The sequence below is a fragment of the Sporothrix schenckii genome, assembly GCF_000961545.1.
Source record: "Sporothrix schenckii 1099-18 chromosome Unknown Cont48, whole genome shotgun sequence".
NCBI classification, from domain to species: Eukaryota; Fungi; Ascomycota; class Sordariomycetes; order Ophiostomatales; family Ophiostomataceae; genus Sporothrix; species Sporothrix schenckii.
In genome coordinates, this window is record NW_015971149.1 from 1,156,655 (window position 1) to 1,179,877 (window position 23,223).

Consider the following 23,223-nt stretch of genomic DNA (forward strand, 5'->3'; position numbering starts at 1 on the left):
TCTGTACCGCAGCTGCCATTTCCTTCTTCGACCTTGGTACTCTTTTGTACCTGGCAATTTGTTGTGCCCTGGAAAGTAGGAAAGTAGGAAACTAGGAAAACAAAGAAAGGAGAAGAAAAACCATCAAAGTAAAGACCAACGGTAAAGTAAAGTACAGTGTCCTGGGGGCTCATGATGAATATGGCTCCCACCCAGTGTCCATCCCAACGCCGCCAACAATGAGGATATGAGGAAACAGGGATGGCGTGAAAGTGAGAAAAGAAAAGAGAAAAAAGGTATTATGAAAGATAGACAAAGAGGTGGGAAGAAACGAAGAAGAAATGAGTAAACCTGGTGAGACGTCTGCCTATACCTAAGGACGACTCCGCTTTGCTCCTGCCGAGGGCGACGAGCCGAGTGCGTCCACCGTCCGCTTGTGCCCTGCTGCTGCCGATACACTGCTCTTGGTCTGGCGCCAGCCATCAAAGGGACTGCGCTTCTTGGGCGCGGCTACCGATGTGGCCTTGACGGGCGTCAGCTCCTCGGCCGACTTCTGGCCAGACCGTCTCGTGCGCGTTGTCGTGGGCGGCGAGGCGGGTGCAGCAAACTTGGGTGCAGGAGGTGGTGTGTTCGGCGCCGAGGCGATGGTGGGTTCCAACTTGTCATCCTCGGCTACAGCCTCGTCGTCACTGTCGACCGTATTGCTCTCCTCAATGTCAGTGTCGGCCTCCTCGTCTTCGGTCGTGCCACCGTTGGGTGTCGTCTCCGTGAAACTGCTGTCCTCACGCGGGAACAACAAGCGCGGCTTGATGGCCGACCGTGTCAACCGCTTGCCCTTGCCTGCGCCAGACGAGAGGCCTTCCAGGATGTCCTCCTCTTGCGCGTCGGCGCTGTCCTCGAACTTGCGGAAGATCTTCTTGCCGCGGAACACGTAGACAAGGCCGTCTTCCCGGCGAGTGGCCTCCTCCACTGTCTGCTTTCCCTCGCCCGGGATCGACACTTGGTTGCGCTTGCTACGGCGACGTGTCGGCTCGGGAAGGGGGAGTGCGGTGGCACTGTCACCAAAGAAGGGGTTCTCTGCGCTGGTGTCGGCCTCGGGCACGCGGTCCTGCGAGTCGGTGAAGATGGGAATTGGTTCCTCCTCCTGGACCTCGGTGAAGCTCTCGAGCGAGAAACCCGTGTACTTCTTGCCCTTGCGGGAGGGCGTCTTGCTCGGCGAAGCGATGACCTCATCGACGTTGGTGTGGAAAAGGTTGCGAGCGATGGCGGCAATGTTGGACTCGTTTTGCGAGGCCGCGTGTACCTTCTTACTGGGCGTCTTGGCCGGCGTGGGCAACATGCCGGCGCCCATGCGGCCACCGTAGGTGCTGCTCTCGCCACCAGCCGCCTTCTTGTTCGACTTGAGTGCGTCCTCGGGGCTCAGAAAATGGGTAGTAGGCATAGTTTTCTTCTTCCTCGGCGTCGGTGCTGGCGAGAAGGTAGCAACGTCGAGGTGTTGCGGATGTGGCTGTAGGTTGTGCTGGTGCTGTGTGGGAGCTGCTTGTTTCGCGACGCGCGGCGACCGTGGTTGGCGGACGGCTTGCCGGGCGGCCGCAGATGGTGAAGGTGTGCGTGCTGCTGCGGATCTTGAGGCAATCTTGGAGGCAGCAGCAATGCGCGACGACTTACGCGGCGAAAAGGGCTCCCAAGAATCCGCAAATCCTAGGCGCGGTGTGGGTGGTGTGTGAATATGAGGAGGGGGCGACGGCGTGGCCGCAGCTATCGGCGTGGTCGCCATGGCTGCGAGTGTTTATGTGAGGAGGGCGGTGAATGAAAGCGCAATCGCTGTGTGCGCATGTGACTGTGTGCAGAGCAGAGCGTGAAGCCGGGTTGCTAGCGCGGGCGCACAGGAGTAGCAAGATGCAAGTGAAGTTGAAAATAGAAGTCTGAGTAGACGCAGCAGAGTGATTCTGTTTAAGTCGTCAATATCTTGAAAGAGGACGATATGGCGTTGCGATCGGACAATGCAAAGCAGGATTGGGTGTCTGAGAAAGTATCGGCGGTCGGGAACAAACGCTTTATCGCGGGCGCCCTCGCGTTGCTGATCTGTTTTGATCTTGTTTCCCAGACGTAACGACGAGAGCAAGAAAAATGAGCAAAAAGGGGACGAGGAATAGGCGGTCACGAAATGGATTTGCAGCAATGCTGGATATAGCAACAAATAGGCGCAATGTGCTAAGGATGAACAGTAAGAAGCAGAATTCGTCAACGACGAGAATGCAGAACAACGAAGGTGAGTAAACAGTGCTGGTGGGAATTGTTTCTGGCGATGTTTGTGTCTGGTGACGATGGGGAAGTGGAAAGTAGGAATAACGGCGGGAGATCCCAAGGGCGAGCAAAATTCGAGGAATTCGGTGGCTGGGAAGGCTCGACTGCCGCTGCTTGGTGGAACGGCGGGCCCACAGGGGGGTGCTTTCTGACTTTTCGCTGGTAAATGCTGGCATTTGCCTGTGCCTTTAAGGCCCCACTTTGACCTTGTGTCCTTCTGCAGCAGCGCCAACAGGGCGAAACAGCCCCTTCCTGCCATCAATGCCCATTATTTTGTCCTGCACGTTTAAGTGAAGACCCACTCGGGGCCAATTTCCTGTAGGCAAGGAAGTGATGAGGTGCGAAACTGACGCGTCAAGAACGCGTCTCAGCAAGCCCGCCACGCTAAGGGCTTTTTGTTGGTTGGGACACTGAGCAGGAACGGCCAATCAGGGGCACGACTTGACGGAAGGTGCCAAGAGAACAACACAAACAACACACGCATTTGCAGCCTTACTTTGCCCCGCCTATTTAGCTGCGACACAACAGAAGGCTAAGAGAAGCCTCACAGAGGGCGCAGGGAGTGCGAAAGAACCACGACCTGGGGCCAGTGCAGAGGCAAAGGGAGAATAGCGAAACAAAACAATAACGTCATTCGGGACCCAACCAGGCCAGAAACAGGTTCACAGGGCTCCATCAGGCTGCGGCCAAGGGGTGAAATCAACGTGGAACCAGAAAAAAGGCGCAACAAACGCCGACAATCCCACGTCATTTGGGCCCAAGGGAGGCTTTACCACCCCACGAAGTACGGAGTAAAAACAAACAAAAACACGCGCGCACAACAACGCACGGGATAACCATGGACAGCTCCGACCTGTTCTCGTCGTCGCCCGTCGAGGAACCAGCCTACTTCGGCCGCGACGAGCGACCCAAGACTCCCAAGACGCCGACAGCCAAGACGCCGCAACGGACGCCGCCTACGCAACAGCAGCAGCAGCAGCAGCAGCAGACACATCCTTTCGATGCTGAGGAGGCCCGCGATGCCACTCTACAGCGCGAGCTCGAGGGGGTGCGCCAGATCAACAAGGTCATCGAGGGCGTGATTGGCACATTGGAGCAGTCACGGGGAAACATGAGTGTATGTCAACGATGCACATAGGCTCTTCTTCTTTATTGCACATACTGACAAACAGACCGTCGCACAAACCGTCGGCAACGCATCGGCACTGCTCAACACCTGGACACGCCTGTTGTCGCAGACGGAACACAACCAGCGCCTATTGTTAGACCCACAATGGCAGGGTGCGACACAAGACCTCCGTGCCCTCGAGGCCGAGGCCCTGCAGCGTCAACAAGAGGCCGAGCGGCGCGCCGCCGAAGCACAGCGAAAACGCGACGAGGCGAAGCGCAAGGCCGAGGAGGAGGAGGAGCGGCGGCGGCTGGCAGCGCCCTCAGCATCGTCCGCATCAAGAGGAACCTCATCGAGGGGAAGGGGCTTACGAGGTGGTGTGCGCGTTGGCAATAGAGGCGTCGGGCGGACAACATACGGGATATCCACACGGGGCGTGGGCAGCCGGACTGGCAGCTCTGCGACGGGAACGGGCAGCACAACCACCTTCAGTGGCCTGACCCGAAGCAACAGCACAAGCGCGAGCAGCAACGCACGCAGTGGGTCGAACATTGGCCGTGGCATACCAAGAGGAACACGAGCCAGCGGGCACGGTGTACGATGATGCTCGCTTTTGGCGGACACAAGTCCAAGATATGAAAATCAAAGTAAAACCAAATAATGAATTGATGCATAGTAGCCCGGACTACTCGCACTACATGCAGTTGCGATCCAAACACCCCCAAAACGCCACATTGACCATGCCCAAAGACCGCTCCAGGTCCTCAAGAGCCCACGTCCTTTGCCCAAGTATCATCTACTTCTTTTTGAAAAACTCGCTTAGCTTCTTCATGCCCGTCACGTTCACCTTCTTGAGATTCTTCACGCCCCGACTCTCGCCCGCCTTCTTGCGCTTCTCCTCCTCCAACTGCTTGCGCCTCTTCTCTGCCCGGTCGTCATCCTCTTCGTCCTCCAGCCCGCGCTTGCGCCCGCCTGCGTAATCGAGTGCTGCAGACCGCGCCAGTGCCGTCGCCTGCCGCATCTGCGCCAGCTTCGCCAGGTATGCGTCCAGCGGCGTGAAATCGATGCCCGAGGCGGAGGCGGACCCTTGAAGCTTCTTGGTGAGCGTCGCCGTCAGTGCGGGTGGCACGTACCGCGAGCAGATAAACTGGAACGCCACACGCAGCCGCTGCAGCGCGACCACTTCCTCGGGAGCCTGCATTGCGGCGCGAGCGACGAGGTCGTCCTCACTCTCACCACCCGCCACGGAGGTGGCTCCCGTCGATGCTGTTGACAGCGTCGACGCTTCCGATACGAGACTAGCCGTGGTCGATGTTGAAGCCTGCGATTCAGCGCCCGAGTCGACCGAGCCGGTCGTAGACAGCGGCGTGGATGCGCCATTGGTCGACGCCGCTGCTGCAGACAAGCCAGCTGTCGATTTTAGGCTCTGCACGGGCGCTTCCAGTGCCCGCGTCACAAACTTCTCCTCCAGGCTGGCTGGCAGGTGCTGGCTCGTGCGCTGCGCCTTGCCCAGCAGTGCCAAAAGCACCTTGTCCTCGTTGAGCCGGTACATGGTCTCGTCCCCCGCCGCCACCGTGTCGCAAACGACGGCCATGCGCATCGTGAACAGCGTCCGCACGGCCGGTTGGTGCCGCAGCAGCTGCGACAAGTGTGACCCGCCGTCCTGGCGCAGCGCGTCAAAGTGGTCGTCAGCAGTCAGGAACATTCGCTTGGCCGTTTGGGGCCGGTCGGACGAGGACGGCGAGCGGGAGCGGGAGCGCAATGGTCGTGGTGGCGAGTCGGACCCGGATGTGAAGCAAGGTTCGGCGACAAGCGCTGGGAGAACAAGGAACAAGGGGTCGACGGTCGTGGCCACGAAGAGGTCGGCATCTTGGGTTATTTGGGTGGAGAACGTGGTTGGCGATTTTGATGTGGCCTCTTCAACTTCTACTTCTGTCGTTGATTTTTCGTCCTCCTTCTTCTCGCCGATCACTCCATCTTCGCCTGTGATCAACCAACTGCGTGGTGTCGACTTGGGACTGGAAATCTGTGTGAACTCGTAGGCGCCAGTTTCGGGGCAAACGAGGAATCGCGTCGATTTCGAAGAGTACCGTGGGTGTGGCAGTGTGACGATGCGAGCATCTGCAGTGGCCTTCTTTGGCAGCACAAAGAGCCGCGGCGGATTGGCAGTCTCGGCCTCGAGAGTATAGGTTCTTGAGGCTGTTGTTGTCGTCTCCGTGTCATCAGCGCTGCCTCCTTTTGCCTTGGAGGCACGTGTTGTCCGGGGTGGCATTGTTGGATGTGGACTTGTTGGCAAGATAAATAAAACAGCTACAAAGAATTCCTGACACCTCGCTTCTCAAATTGATCGCGGCCGTGGTTGTTGTAAGGTCGTGTGGTGGAATTGTCGAGGTCAAAAGATCCGTGGTAGTCGATGGCATTAATTAGCATTACATAATCCGTCGCGTCTTGTTACGCCGGGAACGCGTCTGTCACGCGTCGCAATATCGAGGCGGCCCTATCCCCCATTCTGCACTTCAACAAAACCACCACCACCAGACTGGCAGACAATAGCATCTCCCTTTCTTGGCTAGCCTCATTTTCTTTATCGTCGATCGATAAGCATTTTTGAAACCATTGCTGTCGAGAAACGTCTCCATCCCTCGACGGAACATTGCTAGTCACCAAGCGAATAGCTGAATGTTTGACCCGACGTTTTTATTTCATCGGGCAACGTCATAGCTTGCTTTCTCACCGTTCGTCATTTTCCATTTCGGCACCTACTATTCGTCTATTCAGCCATTCTCTTCCAGTGCAACGACCCAGGATCGAGTCCTATGCGAAGCGCCATACGACATCGAGAACTGCCTAGTAGCGCCTTATTCGTCTGGCCGAGTGCAGATAACAAAACGGTTTTCGACACCGTTGACACCCTCGCTGACTGTCCCGAGCCATCTGGTGTCCCGGGCAGAAGCAAAGGGTAAACAGCACAACCTTGCCTAATATACTTTCCGCCTCGACGGCCCGCTATCATCGCCTTCTTTCCTTTTCCAATGGTGGTAGCCAGGCTTACCGTCTACTTATTTTGTCTTTTTGTTTTTGTTGCATTTTAGCCTTCGGAGGGTGCACAGAGAAAAGTTGATACAATGTCGAGTGAGTATTTGTACGCCTGCTTGCCTACTAGCCCGCCAAACCGCCTGCTGATACCATGGCTCTCATAGAATCCGAACCACAATGGCCTCCACGATCGCCCGGTGAGGTCCTCCTCAGCACACCTGGTGGCCGAGCCCGATTACGGCGTCTCGAAGCATCGCGAACTTCGCCCTCTCCCTCTCGCGGTGGGCGTGCCGGAAACCACGGCTTTGACGACGCGGCCATGGGCGGAGCAGAAGGCGAGGACGAGGACGATGAAGAGACACTGCAACTGCAGTTGCAAGAGATCCAGGCGAAACTGCGCTTAAAGAAGCTGCAAGCTGCCAAAGCACAAAAAGTGGCCGCTGGCGAGTCATCGACTCGGTCAACACCTGGGTCGGCGAAAATAGCAGCTGGCAGCGGCTCTGCAACACTACACAATCCCAGATCGCCACAGCGCAGTACTGTCGAAGTGCCGGCGTCTCCAGTGCGACGACCACAACTGGCAGTGGAGGCTCTGACGCAGAAGTCGCCCAAGAGGGTGTTGTTGGGGATTGACAAGGGACTGCGCGGCCAGGATATCTCATTACGGCGGCCGCCATCTTCCCTCCGGCGAGGGCTGACGGATAGTGCTAGCAGCTCTAGTATCGAGAGAGGGGGTAGCAGCTCGTCATTGTCACAGAGAGAACCAGCGCCACGGCCTCTAAGCTTCAACGACCGATTAGCAGCGGCACGGACGCAAGAAGCTGCTCGCCAGGACAAGTCGGAACGCATCCAGAAGCTGCGGACATCGGGCTTCGACGTGGGCCGGGAAGAGATGGATCAGTACAAGGCCAAGGCTGTCGACATCCCAGTCGTTGAGCGAGGGCCGCAAAAGTTCAGTCGGGATGACATTTTGGGGGCGGCTTCCGGACGAAAGCAGTACGACGCCGACAGTGGTTCCTTGCGACGCAGCAATACGACGCCGAATATTCGATCCAAGTACATGGATGAAGGCGTGTCGGAGGGGGCAAAAAAAGACACTGCCACGGCAGAACCCGACGAGGCTTCCTTTGAGCCTTACAGCGGCTTCCATCTCACACGCCGTAACCTCCCGCACTCCGTCGTGGCGCGCTCTGTGTCTGGCAAGACGGCGTATACCATCAAAGATCTGCTCCGTCTCGTCAAGGCACCTCATTTCGAGCTCCCCCAGGTCGAGACGGATGTTGTTGTTTGGGGAATCATCGCCGAGAAGTCGGACCCGCGGTCCCACAAACCTGCCGGCAGTGCTGCTGGTCCGGCTGCGAGCCAAGACCGTGGTAAGTACATGGTGCTAACGCTCGTCGACCTCACTTACCAGGTCGAGCTATTTCTCTTCAAGTCAGGCTTTGAGCGCTTCTGGAAGCTCTCAACTGGTACTGTCGTCGCCATTTTGAATCCGAGCATTATGCCGCCACCGCCCGGCCGCCACGATACGGGCAAGTGGAGCCTTGTCATCAACTCGGACGATGACACCATTTTAGAGATTGGCAACGCCCGCGACCTAGGGTACTGTAAGTCTATCAAGCGCGACGGCCACCAGTGCAGCACCTGGGTCAACGCCAAGCGCACCGAGTTTTGCGAGTTCCATACCAACGAGGCGGCGAAGAAAATGCGCGCTACACGTAATGACCTCAACGGTGCCGCTGGGTTTGGCACCAGTGACAAGAGCACGCGGGGTGGGCGTGGCGGCGGCCGAGGTGGTGGCGGCCGCGGCCGGGGCGGAGGGGACTACTCTTCCGGCCGGGGCGGCAAGAGCAACACGGGCTACGACTACATGACGCAGAGCCAGTGGTTTGCCGCTGGCAGCAGCGCCAGCTCGCTCATTGACAACGAGGCCCTGAACGGCGGGTACTCGGACCAGATGGAGCGCAAGGAGGGCCTCAAGCGGCGCCTGGCTGCCAAAGAGCGTGAGTCGGACATTGCCCGCAAGCTGAGCGAGATTGGCACGGGCGCCGGCAAAGACTACATGAAACTTGCGGGGCGCGGCCCAACGACCACAAAGAAGGGGTCGTCCTCCTCCACTACATCGTCATTTTCCACGACCCGTTCTTCCCAGCAGTCGCAGTTGTCGTCGTCCTCGTCCATGACAACAGTCGGGTCCGCTGCTGAGCAGGCCGCTGCGTCACGGGCAAGTCTTCTCGCGTCGGTTGTCGGAAGACGCAGTGTTGCCAGCACGACTGGTATTGGTAACAGTGGCCTGCACATCCGCGACAATACGCCGAAGCTGGACCAGGAACCGCCGCCGACAACGGTCCACCTCGGCCCAGCAAAGCGCAAGAGACCGCAATCGGCTCTTTCGAGTAGTGTGGCCGGTACCAGCAATACGAATACCGGAAGCGCACCGTCGCAAAGCCAAACCGGTGAAGGCTTTGGCTGGGGCACGAACCTAAAAGCCAAGCTGGGCCGCATGAAGGATGGCGAGCGCCTCAACAACAACCAGACAATCCAGAACGGATTAAAGCGACAGGCAGGAACGGCCACAGCCGGGTCAACTCTGACCAGCTCGGCGTCCACGCCCATCTTGCCTGCACCCGAGCGGTCGCCTGTCCGTAAGAAGACGCGCTTTCTTTTGGGCGGTAAGGGCATCCGTGAAGCCGGCCGCGAAAGCCTTGGGACAACTGCTCCTAGCAACGTCGACTTTGATGACGATGAGGACGAGTTGGTGATTATTTGAGTTTCCGTAAGAACTTGCGACAAAAGGATGATCAAAAAGAGGTTAAAATTAATGAGCAAATGATATGCATTGAGCGTTACATTAAAAACTTACACTAGCTTTTGGTTTCTTCGGTTTGGGCGCATCATGAAGTCCAGCAGCATTTACTTTGTTAATGAGCACGGCGTATTCAAACAATTCAAAATACCGCGTCAAATAATTCGGTTGTTGAATATATTTATGTTTTTTCCGGAGAATAATATGAAACTTACGGATGATTTTTAATATTTCTCTTCGTATTATTTTTCTTTTCTTTTCGATTTTATTTTTTCATTTTTTAATAGTTGAAGGTATCATATGGTGAGTACTGAGTCAGCAACTCTATGGTACAGGATTATTATTATTATTATTATTATTATCCGCCTTCCTCAGCCAGTCCTGGCTATTGGCGACTAGCTAGACAGAACCCTCATGGGGAAAAAACTGTCACAGATCTAAGTGGGTGGTGTTTCTATGGTACAGGTGCGTGTAGTGGCCCGAGTGGTCACTTTAACAAGTAGACAAATAAAATAAAACAAATAAAACAAAACAAATAAAACAAAGGAACAATGTGCAGATGTGGGTGTGCTGTGTTACACCGGCGACGGCGTCCGTTCTAGCTCCTTAGCTAGGCTGTACTCCGGGAGCCTCCCGCTCCGAATAAGCCAGCGGAGAAGTGGACGGGCCGTGAGGCCCGTCTGTAGGCGGCGGTCCAGGTCCGTTAGTGTTTGTGGCCAGTCTGGCGGTTTTTGGGGTGTTGCTGTGCAAGATAAGAGGACGTGGGCCGGGGTCTCGTCCGCAGTGCCGCATATACATGTCGGGGAGCCCACGGCGTCTCTCCAGTGGAGGTACGCCCGGAGGCCGATATGGCCCGTGCGGATCTGCGTAAGGAGGCTACTCTCGGCCTTGGTTAAGTGGAGGTGACGGCGCCGTACGGCCTTTGCCGTCCAGCATGGTGTTCGTGCCGCGAGGGATCCCGTAGAGTGGCCGTTGCCGGCGTCTTGTTGCCAGAGGGCCTTCCAACGGCCGGTAACGACAGTCCAGTCCGTCTCTTCGGGCCTGGGCGGTAGGGGTGGGGCGGGGATAGGCGGGTAATAATTAGTGAACGGCCGGGGGCGGTGGACCGCGCTCCGGATAGCTTGGGCTTTCGCTTGGTAGTCTGGCCGGGATAAGAAGACGGCGCGGCGGTAAGCTAGGTAGAGGTTTAGTGGTGGTATACCTGCCTCGGAGTGGAGGAGGTGGATAGGTGTAGACCGGTAGGCCCCCAGGACGGTGCGGAGGTAGCCGTGAAAGATAGTGTCCAGGGAGCTCGTTGGCCGGCGGTTGTCCTTTTCCGGGAGGAAGACACTCGCGCCGTAAGCTGCTGTGCTCCGGAGTACTGCCGTATAGATCGTGCGGGCCCACGGGAGCGTGCAGCCCCACGTCTTCCCGGTGAGTCTCGTAAGGGCATAGCTCTGTGTGGTGAGGCGGCGTTTTATTTGCCGGAGGTGTGCCGAGAAAAGGAGCTTCCTGTCGAGCCAGATACCGAGGAAGCGGGCCGACTGTCGGGGCTTAAGGACGGTATCCCGGTCGAGCGTAAGCGTCGTCGTCGGGGCCGCGTGTGTGCGGGAAAAGTGGAGGAGCTCGCTCTTCGCCGGCTCGAACACGACGCCTCTCGGTTGTGCCCACTCCGTGACGGTAGACCATGCCTCCCGAAGGAGGTAGCAGCAAAAGCTTGTCGTGCGGCCGCTCGCGAGGAGGTTGGTGTCATCTGCGAACCCGAGGGTAATAACTTTATGGTGGCGGCGGAGGGCTTGGTAGAGTGGTGTCGTAAAGAGGATAAAGAGGATGGGTGATAACGGGGACCCCTGGGGGACGCCGGCGGTAACGGGCCGTGCCGGGGCAACCTTACCGTCGAAGGCGAGCTCCGTCGTCCGGCTTGTCAAGTAATTCGTTATCCACTTAATTATCCAGTACGGGAGGTGGAGGGTGTGTAGTGTGTGAATGAGCCACCCGTGGTGGACGTTGTCAAAGGCCCCTTGGATGTCAAGTTGGAGGAGAGACGCCGTGTCGCCGGCGCTCCATACGCTCCGTACGGCGTCGGTGAGGAGGCGGGCCGCGAGCTCTGTCGACCGGTAGCGCCGGTTACCCATTTGACCCTCCGGGAGGAGCTTGTTTTCTTCTGCTGTCTCGGCCAGCCGGCGGGCCACGATAGCTTCGATGACTTTACCGACGGTGTTAAGCAGCGCGATTGGGCGCCACCCTTTTGCTTCTTGTCTCTCTTGAGCGGTTTTGCCGGGTTTTGGGATAATTATTGTGCGGGACGCCTTAAAGTGTGACGGCCAGTGGCCGAGGTGGAGGCTGGCGGTGGCGATGTTCCGGAGCCATGGGAAGAGAGAGTCGCCGCAAGCACGGAGGAGTGCGTTCGGTATTTGGTCCGGTCCCGGCGCTTTCCTCGGGGAGGTACGGTAGACTACTGCTGTGACGTCGTTTATAGAGATATTTTGGCTAATAAAGATACGGCCGTGTGGTGTCGCGGGCGGCCGTGGAGGTAGTGCGGCGTCAGGAGTCGGGAAGAAGCGGTGGGAGAGGATCTCCGTTTTGTCGTCGACGTGGGTGGCGTACGTGCCGTCAGGGCGCCGAAGCGGGGGGAGGAGTGGCGGAGCGGAGGGGTTATGGCTCCGGGAGCGAGCCCACTTTTCGAGTCTCCATAGGTCTACGTCTCTTGCCGAGGCCTTGTATAATACGGCCCGCCAGTGACGGGTACCGGCACGGCGGAGGGCGCGCCGTTGCTCTCGGCGTGCGTCTCGTACGGCGTCGTATGCGGCCGTAGACTGGTCTCCGGCTTGTACTCTTCTCTCCGCGGCGCGGAGAGCGTTTGTAGCGGCGGCGGTAGCCTCGTCCCAACCAGGAAAGCGTTGTCCCCGGGGGGGTGACTTGGCCGGGACGCATGCGTGCATAATACCGGCGAGTTTGCCGATTAAGTCGTCGGTCTGGTGCTCGAGGGTGGCGACGTCGGTAGGCGGCGGTGGCGTCGGGAGGAGGATATCTCTCCCTAGGGCCGCGGCTTTATCTTGATTGAATCGGGACCAACAGAAGCCGTCTGCCGGTACTGGTGGTGTCGTCGCTGGTATAAAGCAGGCCTGTGGCGTGTGGTCGGAGCCCGGCCAGTCGAGCACGGTATGCGTGGCCCGGAGCCGTGGCGAGGCCCACGTGTGGTCTATCGTTGATGGGCGCTGGTGGGACCGTTGACCCTGCGGCTGCCAGGTTGGTGTGCCCGGCGGCGTGAGTAGAGATAGATCCCACGTATTTGTGAGATTGAGGAGGACGTCCGCGTGGGTAGAGGTCCGTCCGGCGGTGTCCCAAAGTGGGTGGTGGAGATTCACATCTCCTATAAGGACGACGTCGGCCTCTGTGTCGGGTTGTGGTTGAGCGGCGAGGCGGGGCAGTGGCGAGTCCCACGGCCCCGGACCAGGTGGTAATGGCTCGCTGTAGACGCCGAAGATGTGGAGAGGGCGCGGCCCTTGCGTGTAGAGAGTGATGTGGATAAGGTCTTTTTCGGCTGTGTATTCCCAGCAGGACAGCGGTAAGCGCTTCGCCACGTAGCCGGCAAGGCGTCCCTCCCCGGCCCAGAGTTTGTGGTATTTGCCGGAGGCCGGTCCTGGTGCGTCGCCGTTCTTCGTCTTGACTATTTCTTGTAGGAAGACGACGTCGGCGTCAAGGGTGTCTGCGTGGTGTAGTGCTGTCTGTGCGTGGTGGTTCGTTTTATGTATATTCCATGAAATGATCACTACCATTAGAAGGATATGGGGGGCAGTTGTGGTGTGTGTGTCGCGGTCATTTTATCGGGGCGGGCGGGCGGCGGGCGACGGCCCGGGCCGCCAGCTTCCCGGTACTCGGCAAGAGTGTTTAAGTAGAAGGGGCAGGTGCGGGAGTAGGCTGGGTGGGGCCCACGACAGTTCGGGCAGTGTCTCTCGTCTGAGGACTTGTCACAAGAGAGGCTCTCGTGGGCGCTTCCGCAGTGGGCGCACCGGGGTGGCTTTCGACAGGTGCGTGCTTTATGGCCCCAGGTCTGGCAGCGGTTACAGATATGTGGTCTGGTGTCTGGTCTGTACGGGACGGCGCGGTAGAGGCAGTAGTCGAGGATGACACCGTCCCGGAGAAGCAAGGTGGCGTCAGCGTCGGTGGCCACGGTGAGGCATAAGCTACCGGGACGGGCCGGCGGGCTGTCCTTGCGGACCATAGGGCGTGTCTGGAGTATTGGGCAAGGCGCCTTGAGTCTGGTGCGGAGATCTTGGAGGAGTGTGTCGGCTGGTACGCCGTGGAGGACGACCTTCGGGCCAGTGATCGTGACGTCGGCTCCGAGGTCGTCAGCCCAGGACATGTCCTTGACATACCACCGGTCCGTTCCTCTCGGGAAGACGACCGCGCTGTCGCCGCTCGGGAGTTGGCGTACGGCGTGGGCTGGAGTGCGGTCGCCGGCGGCGGACTTGACGGCGTTAACAATAGTCTCGCATGACGGTGGTGACGTCATACGGCTGGTGTGGAGGATAACCTCCTCGTATCGTGGCTTCGTTGCTGTGGTGTGGGTGTTGCTGTGGCTATTGTTTGTTTGTTGTGACATGGGGGTGGTTTGTGAGGTGACGCGGTAGGCGTATGTGGGTGGCGGGTTGGTTGTCGTGGCCGGTACGGCCGTCGTGACCGGAGGCGGTGTCGTGGTAGCGGCGTGGTGTGCCTGCGAGGTGACGGTGTAGAAGAGCTTTTGTAGGATCGTGTCGACGGCCGAGCCTGTAAGGGGGTCGGCTTCGTACACAATAGCAAGTGCGGTGGCGAGAGCATCCGCGTGGCCGTTAGCGATGCCACAGATCTTGGCGACGTCCTCCGGGACGTTCGTGGTGTGCGGTGTTATGGCCGGTCGGGTGGCGTGCATGCTGGTTGCCTCGGTCGGGGTCGGTGGGGCAGCGGCAGCGGTGTCGCGGCCGTGCAGGGTCGAGGCCACGGTGCGCATTTCGGCAGCCGTGCGGCTGCGTTTGACCGGGGACCGTTGTAGTCTTTCGGGCGCGACGACGACGTCGCTGGTGCGGCTGCGTAGTGGGCTGCTGGCCGGTGTTGAGCTGTCGGTAGTGGGAGGCCGCGTGCGCTTGTTGGTCGACGGGGGCAGCGGGGCGGCTATGCCGCGGAGCCGTGCCGAGGCGGCGCGTGTCGCGCTGGCCACGGCGGTGGGCATGCCGGCGGCAGTGCGGATGGCACGGGGAGCGGGATGTATTTATTATTATTAGGGATATTTTTTCGTATGGTACAGGATTACTCCGCAGATTTATATCTATTTACGGTCGTAACACTTTTTGCCTTTCGTACACTTGCACAATACAGAAGTACAGCGAGCCACAAAGTGATGATATTGTCTTGTAGTTTGGTCGTTAACATCACGTGATATTGCCTGTGCTTAATCCTACTTGAAATCACGGACCTGGCCACTGGAATCGAGCCAGGTACTGCCCAACAGTTTTGAAACATATGAAACAGCGCAAAGCATTGGCGTTCCAGTGATGCACGGGAGATCAGTAGGCATGTCAAAAAAGAACAAGCTGTTCAGTGATCCCAAACAGCTGGTCGTCGTCGTCACCGTCGCTCTTTGCAGAGTACGTGAGAAAAAAGTGAGATACGAATACGACACAATCGGGCACTCGACATACGGTATGCGCCATCCAGGTAGTGACAGATCCATTTATACACCTGGAAAATGTCACGGTAAAACGGACTTTTGCCGTTGGAATCCTCTTTACAAGACGAGTTCCTCAGCAAACGGCCTACGAAGTAATTGTTCTGGAAGGCTCCTGCCCGATTGAGAGATGCCTGGAACGAGGGTGCGGTACCAGAGCACCAAAGAGGGAAAAAAAGGACCCACGTAAGCTGTTTTAGGCGGCCAGATAACGTGAGGTGGCATTTCGCTTCTGTTGCCCTCCAGCTGGTGTTCTGGGGCATCATTCCAGAATGTCAGAGCAGGCCACGGCACTAGCCACAGGGCATTTCATCAGTGACATGCCCCTGTAAAAGCACAAGAGAGGCGCAAGCTCCAGCCAACAGGCCAACTAGCGCATGTGCCTGAACGTAACGGGCAACGGCGACCAACCTCTGGGGTCCACGCAACGAAAGGAGGCTGGTGTCCTCTGCCATTTCTCACCCAAAAAGCGGACACCCTGGTCGCCAGCCCCATTTGTCTCTCGTTCTTGCCCCAATTCCCCAAAGTAATATTGAGCCTGTTGCTACGTACTACTTCCGTAATCCGTCGATGCCACCGAAACGCCGAACGAACCAAAGCAATGCAACCTTCAAAAGCACCACGCGAACACGAATACCAAAGAAGATCAGGACATCGTGGAATAGGAAACCAAACCTTTGCAAACCGTCGGACGGACATTGAATCAACAGCACGTCTCTTTCGATAAACAAAGCCCACGAACGAACCCCTGCCAATACGCGGACCTACAAAGGGATTTCTCTTTCTCCCGATTCGGTTTTGAACCCCTTCATCACACAAAGGACAGAGCAAATCCGCCCTTTCTTTCTTCTTGAAGAGAGGACAAGTTTGCAATCTTGTCGACATACCTTCCACGGATTTCCGTTCCTATTGATAGCAAAACTACCTGCGCACGCGCACGCTTCTTCACAAACAACCGCCTAAGATGACACTCCGGGAAGAGTTCGCGACGAGAAACTTCAGTATGTTGTGAGAGACGAGAGAGGGAATAAGAGGGCATGGAAAGGAGGACCGGCTTTGGAAACTGTCGCGATGGCGCCGTGCACAATCGTGACCTTTTCAAGTGACATAAGGCTAACCATGCGGACTTGCGACAGGCATCTACGGACAATGGTATGTCTCTTTGTATCTTGATCTTCATCGATGTCGCTTTGTGCTTGTCAACTGCCCATCATCCGATACTGCCCAACGAAGCCGATCACTACGCTTGAATACCACCAACCCGAACGGCCGACCACAGCATGTTACCTACGCAATGCGCGTACGTTGACTATATTGTATCCGGCGACTTACCTCTCGTTGCGCAAAACCATGGCACAGCTGAGCAGGTGACAACAGGGCGTGAGGCGGCAGTAGCGGCTTGTTGCAATGCTGCCAATGTAGCGACCGCCAGCAGAGCGACGATGGCGACGACAACTGTTCGAGAAACCAAGACTTAGACATCATCGGAATGTACTAACACTGTCCTTTCCAGGCTCGGTATCCTGTCCATGATCTTGTGCTTTGCCCTCGGCATTGCCAACGTCTTCACAATCCACGTCGGCATCATCGTCTTTAGTGCAGTCTGCCTGTAGGTCACCCCTCCCGCCTCAGGGAACGCCATTACTTCCCCCTTGTCCATGCATCGTCTAACGAAACAGTGCCTTCTCGTTTATTATCCTCTTCATCGAGGTCCCTTTGCTGCTGCGCATCTGCCCGACGTCGTCCACTTTCGACGCGGCCATCCGCCGTGTCTCCACCAACTGGATGCGCGCCGCTGCCTACGGTGGCATGGCCCTGGTCCAGTGGTTGAGCATCATCGCCGCGCGTACGAGTCTGATTGCCGCCGCCGTCTTTCTGTCGCTGACGGGCATTTGCTATCTGTTGGCTGCTATCCGTGGCCAGGACTTTGTCGGTAGTAAGACGCTCGGCGGTGCCGGCGTGGCGCAGATGATTGTATAAGAGGTGATGGTGACTACATCACTGCCCCTTTATGTTGACGCACATCGGAACGGCTCCTCGATACAAATCTAAGCTCCCGTTTACAATCGATGCCGAGGGAGGGAGCGAGTGACTTTGCTGGAACGAGGAGAGCTTTTGCAGACGACGCATCGGAGTCTGTTCGCAAGTATGAGCAGGAGTAAGGTGGAAGGGAAGTGGTAGACTGTGATGGCGACCTCATTGGGAGGCGTGTGTCTTTCTGGCTGTGCGAGAAGGCACACTTTGGGCGGCGGTAATCATGTCGTTTTATACCGCATGCGTTGAGTTGAAAAAGGGCCTGGGCAAGTAGAGAGACCTAGTAGAGAGGATCAGTGCCCATCTCTCTACTGAATTGCCAATGTCGTGTTTTGCTGTTTTTCTCTCCCTCAAATTTTCTACTTTTCGGTTCTTGCTTCTGCTTTTGTTTTGTTGAGGGTTTTGCCCTGTTCTTTTTTTGTTCTTACACCCATGTTGTGGAACATCACACCTTACATATTTCATTCGGGATTGGCTTTGGCGTCCAAAGGAATTACTTATTACTATTTGCTCTCATCCTCGCTCGCCCCTGGTCTGTCTCTTGTCAAAAGGTTTGATCGTCCATGATGCCTGTGTTCCTGGAGAGAGGAAGCCTCGCGATGTCGACGTGAGTCTACGTAATGGCCCCACGTTGTCTCCATGTGTGACCAATACACCATAGTCTGTACATCTGTAATTCGTACTCATTACTCTGTGTCAAGAATTTTGAGCCCATGATCTTCCAGCCCTCCCAGGCACAAAATTCTTATAAGAGAGGGGCCTGGGGGTGTATTGTTGATTCCGTTATCCGCTGGTTTTCTGGAGCTTTCTGGGGCAAAATGATGTCATGAAGCAAGGTTTGGCGTCTTTATCGGCTGGTCGATGGACATCTGTGGAGCATTACACGTCAGGTTGCACACACGCGGGAAACAGGCAAGTCAGAAGTAACAACCGCGGATTGCCTCTGTCGCCTCGACGATGACTCTAGACTCATATGAAGCGACGAAAGACGAGAGGGACCTCCAGACTTGTTCAGGCTCTGCAAACGGTTGCCTCTGCAGGAGACAGCTTGCATCCATTTTAGGCTACCTCTTTCTGTTAGCTTTGGAGCAGGCGAAAGCTATTTTCGGCAGTGTCCATTGGGAGCTCTCCAGATCTTGTGAGCTCCGAAGAGCTTGTGCAGGGAAGACGTTCTCGTTGCTCGGGGTTGCCTCCGTAACCGTCGTAATTCTATATCCTTGATATTCCATATGAACACCTACAGCCTCGTTTGCACGTGTCGTACTTTGGCGTGACTGGAAACAACGCAGACGAGAAAATGAACAGGGCCGTGTATTTCTCTACTGCCGCCTTAGTTGTTTTAATCCTGTTTGTTTTCTTTTCTTATCGTCGTCACGGGCATGTGCTGCTGCAGGCTGCTGCATATTGCACTCCTGATATTCTATGAGGCATTTGGTGATCCTGTAAAATGGACACCATATCTCTTATTTGGCCGATTTGTTTTGCCTTTCGGGTGAGCGATTTGGTGATTTATCCCTCTTACATCTGAAAAGGTTCACCGTCTCTCATGAGCGATACTATCATCATGGCCAAAGTCAGTCTTAGCAAAGGAGGAGCAGTAAAAGTCGAACAAGGCCGATCAGTGAGAAAAAGAAGCAATCGATGTGAGGATCTACCAAAACGGTTAACGACGGCAGATGACGAATTATGGATCGTGGGATAATTTTGAGATAGCTTCAGGCAAAACTTCCCTGCCAATTGGCTAACAAAGTCTAGGTGAGGCAAGGTGGTGCATCAAAGTATGGCGTACGGCACACCCGAGAGAAGAAAAAAAGACCCCAGTTGCACAGTGCAGAGTGTTGAATCTCCCAGACCCTCTTTGCTCCAGGTCCGGCTACCGTCCAAAGCTAATCGGCAGTGCACCTTTGTCCAGAGAGAGGGGTGTGCAAAATTTGGCGCTCGTGATGTTCAAATTTTCAGGCGGCCCCCTCCCTGTATTCCAAGGCGAGCCTAGACCGTCCCACGTAATTACGCCTCCTTTACCGGAGCCCTTTGCTTCCTGGCATGGTCGACAACCGAAAACAGCAGGTCACGTATTCCTTCAGCCTTCTAGAACGTATTCGACACCCCCCCCTTCTCTTCACCTTATCTGTCTTTTGAGAAGACTATCTTGAAGCCACCACCTGCTTGTTCTGGATGTCAGCATTCTCTGACAGAGTTGAGACCTCTCAGGGGAAAGGCAATGGGCATTGTTTTCGTTTTGGATATGATTTACAGAATGATTGGTGACCGCTATTGTGCTCTCTACCATGTCATCCTCTCACACCATCTCCTGAACAGCCTCAGACCGCCCGTTCCTACGTAAGAATCGCCCTTACCCGACGGCCCTAACCCTGTCGATCGAGATGACTGTATTTGATTGTTGCGTTGGACGCTGTCTGTCGCCATTTTGGACGTTTGGGGAGGGCATTAAAACGATCACGCTGCCATCGTGCATGAACTGTCCATATTTCGTATTCTCCTCGTGGCCGCTTTCAGCATTATTTTGTTTTTTTACTTGGATTACCCGCATGGGCTTTTTTCGTCAATCTGTGTTTCTGCATGTTTAACGGCCTCGTCTTCTTTTTCGTTCACGTCTGCTCTACCGTCTTGTTCCTGACGCTCGTTCCTGGCTCTCTGGTGCAAGTCCATGTCGTCATTTTGGGTGTCCCACCTCACTTTTGTGGCATGTTGAACTTATGTTGCCCACGGTGGCTAATTTACAGTGTCATTGCCCACTAGAATTTGCCATACTAATGAAGTAATAGGACCTAGTGCTGTGATATTCTAGAATGTGGACTTTTAACGCCTCGTCGGTCCTGATTCCAGCTCCCTTTGCCACTTATGCTGTTGACGTTTTACCTTCTGTACTCTTCGCCTCCAAGTATCAGTTTTTGTCTATTTTTGTCTGTGGAGACAAGACCATTAAGTCTCACTCGACATCACAACTCTTTGTACTTTTGGTCTTCTGGCCCTTTTTTTGCTCTCCACTGTCTACTGAGAATAACCCAAAATTGTTGCTTCGCGAACAGGAAGTGAAGACGTTGTACGTGGTCCTGTAAAGAGCACACTGCTCGGGACGTGCTACGCATTGGCATCGTGCCGTATTGTCTTGTGGTGCTTTTACAAGTCTCTACAACAGAGTTGACCGCCTGGCAAGACAAGATTGTGGAGAGAAGTCTTTGTCAAACCTGCCCCGCTCATTCGCTCCTTCGCCCACTTGTGACGAGCACGGCATGTCAAAACGGGCAGGAGGAGCCGGCTTGCACACTCTCAAAGGGACGCTCCAAGGCAGGCTGCTGATCGGTAAAGACGCGATAGTCAGCTAAGATGTGAGGCAAGCTCATGAGCACGACAGAATTGCTCTCGCCGGTATCTCTGTCACGACAATCAAAGTCCACATGCAACGGTACATTTTCCATCTCCCTGGCGTGTATACAGAGACACAGTGTCCGCAAAATCGAAGCGGATGTGCTTCTCCTCTACCGTGATATTCCCTCTGCTCTTCATGCAAAATGACTGTCGCGTGAACAAAAGGCCAGAACCAATTTAGCTTTAGCTGCAGTTTGGTCGACTCGTCTTTCTGATCCTAACCACCTCAGCCCTCCTTTTCGAGCCGTTCCCCTCACAAGAACAAACGGTGAACAATTAGTTGCTTGCTGTCTGCAGGGGCAGTGGAGGAAAAGATGGGCGACTGGACAAACATATCAAAGAACAGTTGGAGGGACGTGATCCAAACTCGTAAAGACGGCAGAATAAATTGCTTTTTGCCAACCTGTATGTTGTACAGAGTACCTCGTACACACGTGTAAACTTCTCGTCAGCCAAGCAGACAATCAGGAAGCCAAGTTGCTCTGTCATTGGGTGTTCGTCCCGCATATCTGGGAGCATTTGCAACTGACCTGCAGCTCCAAGAAGAGCCGTCCAGCCGTCGTAAAAACTCTGCGCTGCGATTGTGAGGATCGTTGGCATGGTCACGCGGTGGAGACACACGAACGCCCACGCCGCCTTTTTGTGGAGGCGGTGGGCAAGGCATGCGGGCACGGGCATGGGACATGGGTTGAGGGGAAAAGGGGAGAAAACCTGGCCATGCGTGCGACTGGAGACGATGATGCTATTGATTTTCTGTTTTTCCTCGACATCGAGCTCTCCTGTTCTGGGGATTCGAATTCTGTCTGGCATTCTTTCGAAGTCTGTGAATCGGTGCAAGCAAAAGACGTCCAGGTTGTCGTGTACCCCTCCAAACCTTATTTCACGCCCAGCATGCTTCGGGCCAAGTACTAGATGGAGACGCGCAATGGCAAGGTGGCAGAAATGAATGGCAGTTCACCAGCAACATCAAAAGACGGTCTGAACGAGTCATCGAGCTGCACAGTGCGTTAATTCGCCCTCAGTATTCGCACGCGGCGCCCTGCGGCTTTGGGGAAAGAACGGCCCACTTGGGCCAATGTCTAGAGCGCTCGGTAGAAATACGGGTAGGTACACTCAGTCGGTAGTAAACATCGATAAATTATTGGTACCGCCCGGTACACCTACCGCGCCCGCCTGGAAACTACAGCTAATAGCGAGCAAGATATTTGTCCACCCCCTTGTGTGTGAGCAATTCGTCGGCCATTTTAGTGGTCTGGTGCCGCTTCCTGTTCCACATCCACACGCCCATGCACGCTCTGTACAACGCACGCCCATCCCCTCATGCCTGTTAAGTCAGGTCCTTGGCCTTTGCGGTGCATGTAAATACTTGCCACGGTGCTTCCTTCCTGACTTGCAAACTGGCATCGGCAAGCTTCTTGCTTTCTCGTTCGTCTTTCTCCTTTTCTTCTCTGTTCTACCGTTGCATGTTGTTGCATCTACATCCTGTTTTCTCCTTTTCGAATCGTCAAACGAGTACTGAGTCCCGCCGTCAGCACACTTACACGCAGCAGCGTTTTTCATCCAGCTGCTCACGCCTCAAGGTACGTCACGGAAAGCAACGGCCCTTGTTTTGCCGTCTACGTTTTTGCAATTCTTCTCCAATTGGCCTCACTTTCGTGTTTCTGTCTTCCCGTTGTGTACCTCTGCTCTTGTCCACACTTCTACAGCCTTTGACGATTCTACCGGGCCCAATCCGTCTTTCAATTCCTCTCCCATCATCTCCAGCCGCCCCGTGGTCACAGCTGCATCTGCCACTCGCCATTCTTTCACGGCCGTCCCGCCCAGTCTGCGTTCGGGCCGCCATCGTGGAAGCCCAACAAGATCACGTCTCCTGCTACCCATTTGGAGCTATGACGCCAGAAAAGCGCAGAAAGCCTCAAAAAGAGAGGGCGCAACGGACGGGCCGGAGCGGTACGCAGCTTGCAATGGCTACAGATGCAGCAGAACGAGCTCCAATGACAATGAGACAGACATCCTAGGAATGGCGAGAGTTCCTGGCCTTTGGCGTCTTTTCGGAAAGCAAACGCGCTGGCACATTAGCCTCGCCCCTTATTCGTTTTCCTCCGCCCCTTGATTTTGTCCTGTCATGGCTTTCCATCGGAATGTGCTTCCTATCTTCATCTCAATCCCTCTGCCGTATCCTTCCCCGTATCCTTTCAGCTCGCGATAAGGTTTTGGGTCCTTATCAGTACCTAGGTGCCTCCGCTCTGACTCCCGTTATCTTCCATCTGGACTCTTTTCCGTCGCGGTCGTCACCTTGCTGCGGCTTGATACATGAGTTTCACATTTTACATGTTGCAGCCCCAACAGGTCCCATCCATTGTATGCGTGTGTCGTTCTCTCTTCCCCTGCCTCTTATCCTCTTCGCTTTCTTTCCTCTGGCCGCAACTTTGACCCACATCCTGCACCGAGCAAACTTATCTGCCTGCGTTCGGTTGTATCTTCGTGCATTGAATTGGTCCTTAGAGATTCCAGATCTGTTCCTCCGTCGCTGCCATTGTCTATCGTCCATCGTTTTATTTGCCTATTTGCTTCACCGTAACTTTATTTGCGGTGTTCGTTGGGCCTTATCGCTGCATGGCGTTCTCTCACTTTTCATTGTTGCGTCACACTAAGTTCCACGCGTCTCTTTATCGCCAAGCCTTCCTTGCACATTTATCCCTGGTGTCATATGTGACTCCTGCCCACAATCCATTGCTGGTATCTGCCGGTCTGTCATTAACTTGCCAATGGTTTGTACTTCGATCGTTTCAATAACTAACCAGACTTTCGCTTCAGTCTGTCCGTTTTTCCATTAAAAATCGTACCTAATCCTCAACAAACCACATACACACAGTCACA

The 23,223-nt window shown here is 55.5% G+C and overlaps 6 protein-coding genes across 6 annotated transcripts; 3 read left to right on the forward strand and 3 right to left on the reverse strand.

The window, feature by feature from the left end:
* Nucleotides 1-352: 352 nt before the first annotated feature.
* On the reverse strand, nt 353-1,756 carry SPSK_01145 (uncharacterized protein; the record flags this gene model as incomplete). Its single annotated transcript, XM_016728076.1, has 1 exon — nt 353-1,756. The coding sequence occupies one exon, from the start codon at nt 1,754-1,756 to the stop codon at nt 353-355; it is 1,404 nt and encodes a 467-aa protein (XP_016584225.1).
* Nucleotides 1,757-3,124: 1,368 nt separating this feature from the next.
* Nucleotides 3,125-3,998, forward strand: SPSK_01242 (DASH complex subunit Duo1; the record flags this gene model as incomplete). Its single annotated transcript, XM_016728173.1, has 2 exons — nt 3,125-3,403; nt 3,459-3,998. The coding sequence occupies 2 exons, from the start codon at nt 3,125-3,127 to the stop codon at nt 3,996-3,998; spliced, it is 819 nt and encodes a 272-aa protein (XP_016584226.1).
* A 192-nt stretch (nt 3,999-4,190) lies between these two features.
* SPSK_01135 (uncharacterized protein) lies at nt 4,191-5,666 on the reverse strand (the record flags this gene model as incomplete). Its single annotated transcript, XM_016728066.1, has 1 exon — nt 4,191-5,666. The coding sequence occupies one exon, from the start codon at nt 5,664-5,666 to the stop codon at nt 4,191-4,193; it is 1,476 nt and encodes a 491-aa protein (XP_016584227.1).
* A 915-nt stretch (nt 5,667-6,581) lies between these two features.
* Nucleotides 6,582-9,200, forward strand: SPSK_10364 (uncharacterized protein; the record flags this gene model as incomplete). Its single annotated transcript, XM_016736814.1, has 1 exon — nt 6,582-9,200. One exon carries the CDS (start codon nt 6,582-6,584, stop codon nt 9,198-9,200), a length of 2,619 nt encoding a protein of 872 aa, XP_016584228.1.
* A 611-nt stretch (nt 9,201-9,811) lies between these two features.
* SPSK_10976 (uncharacterized protein) lies at nt 9,812-14,424 on the reverse strand (the record flags this gene model as incomplete). Its single annotated transcript, XM_016737197.1, has 2 exons — nt 9,812-12,924; nt 13,152-14,424. 2 exons carry the CDS (start codon nt 14,422-14,424, stop codon nt 9,812-9,814), a joined length of 4,386 nt encoding a protein of 1,461 aa, XP_016584229.1.
* A 1,459-nt stretch (nt 14,425-15,883) lies between these two features.
* On the forward strand, nt 15,884-16,899 carry SPSK_00852 (golgi family apparatus membrane protein tvp18; the record flags this gene model as incomplete). The annotated part of the gene is made up of 4 exons (XM_016727798.1): nt 15,884-15,920; nt 16,056-16,071; nt 16,433-16,528; nt 16,599-16,899. 4 exons carry the CDS (start codon nt 15,884-15,886, stop codon nt 16,897-16,899), a joined length of 450 nt encoding a protein of 149 aa, XP_016584230.1.
* Between the last annotated feature and the right edge of the window lie 6,324 nt (nt 16,900-23,223).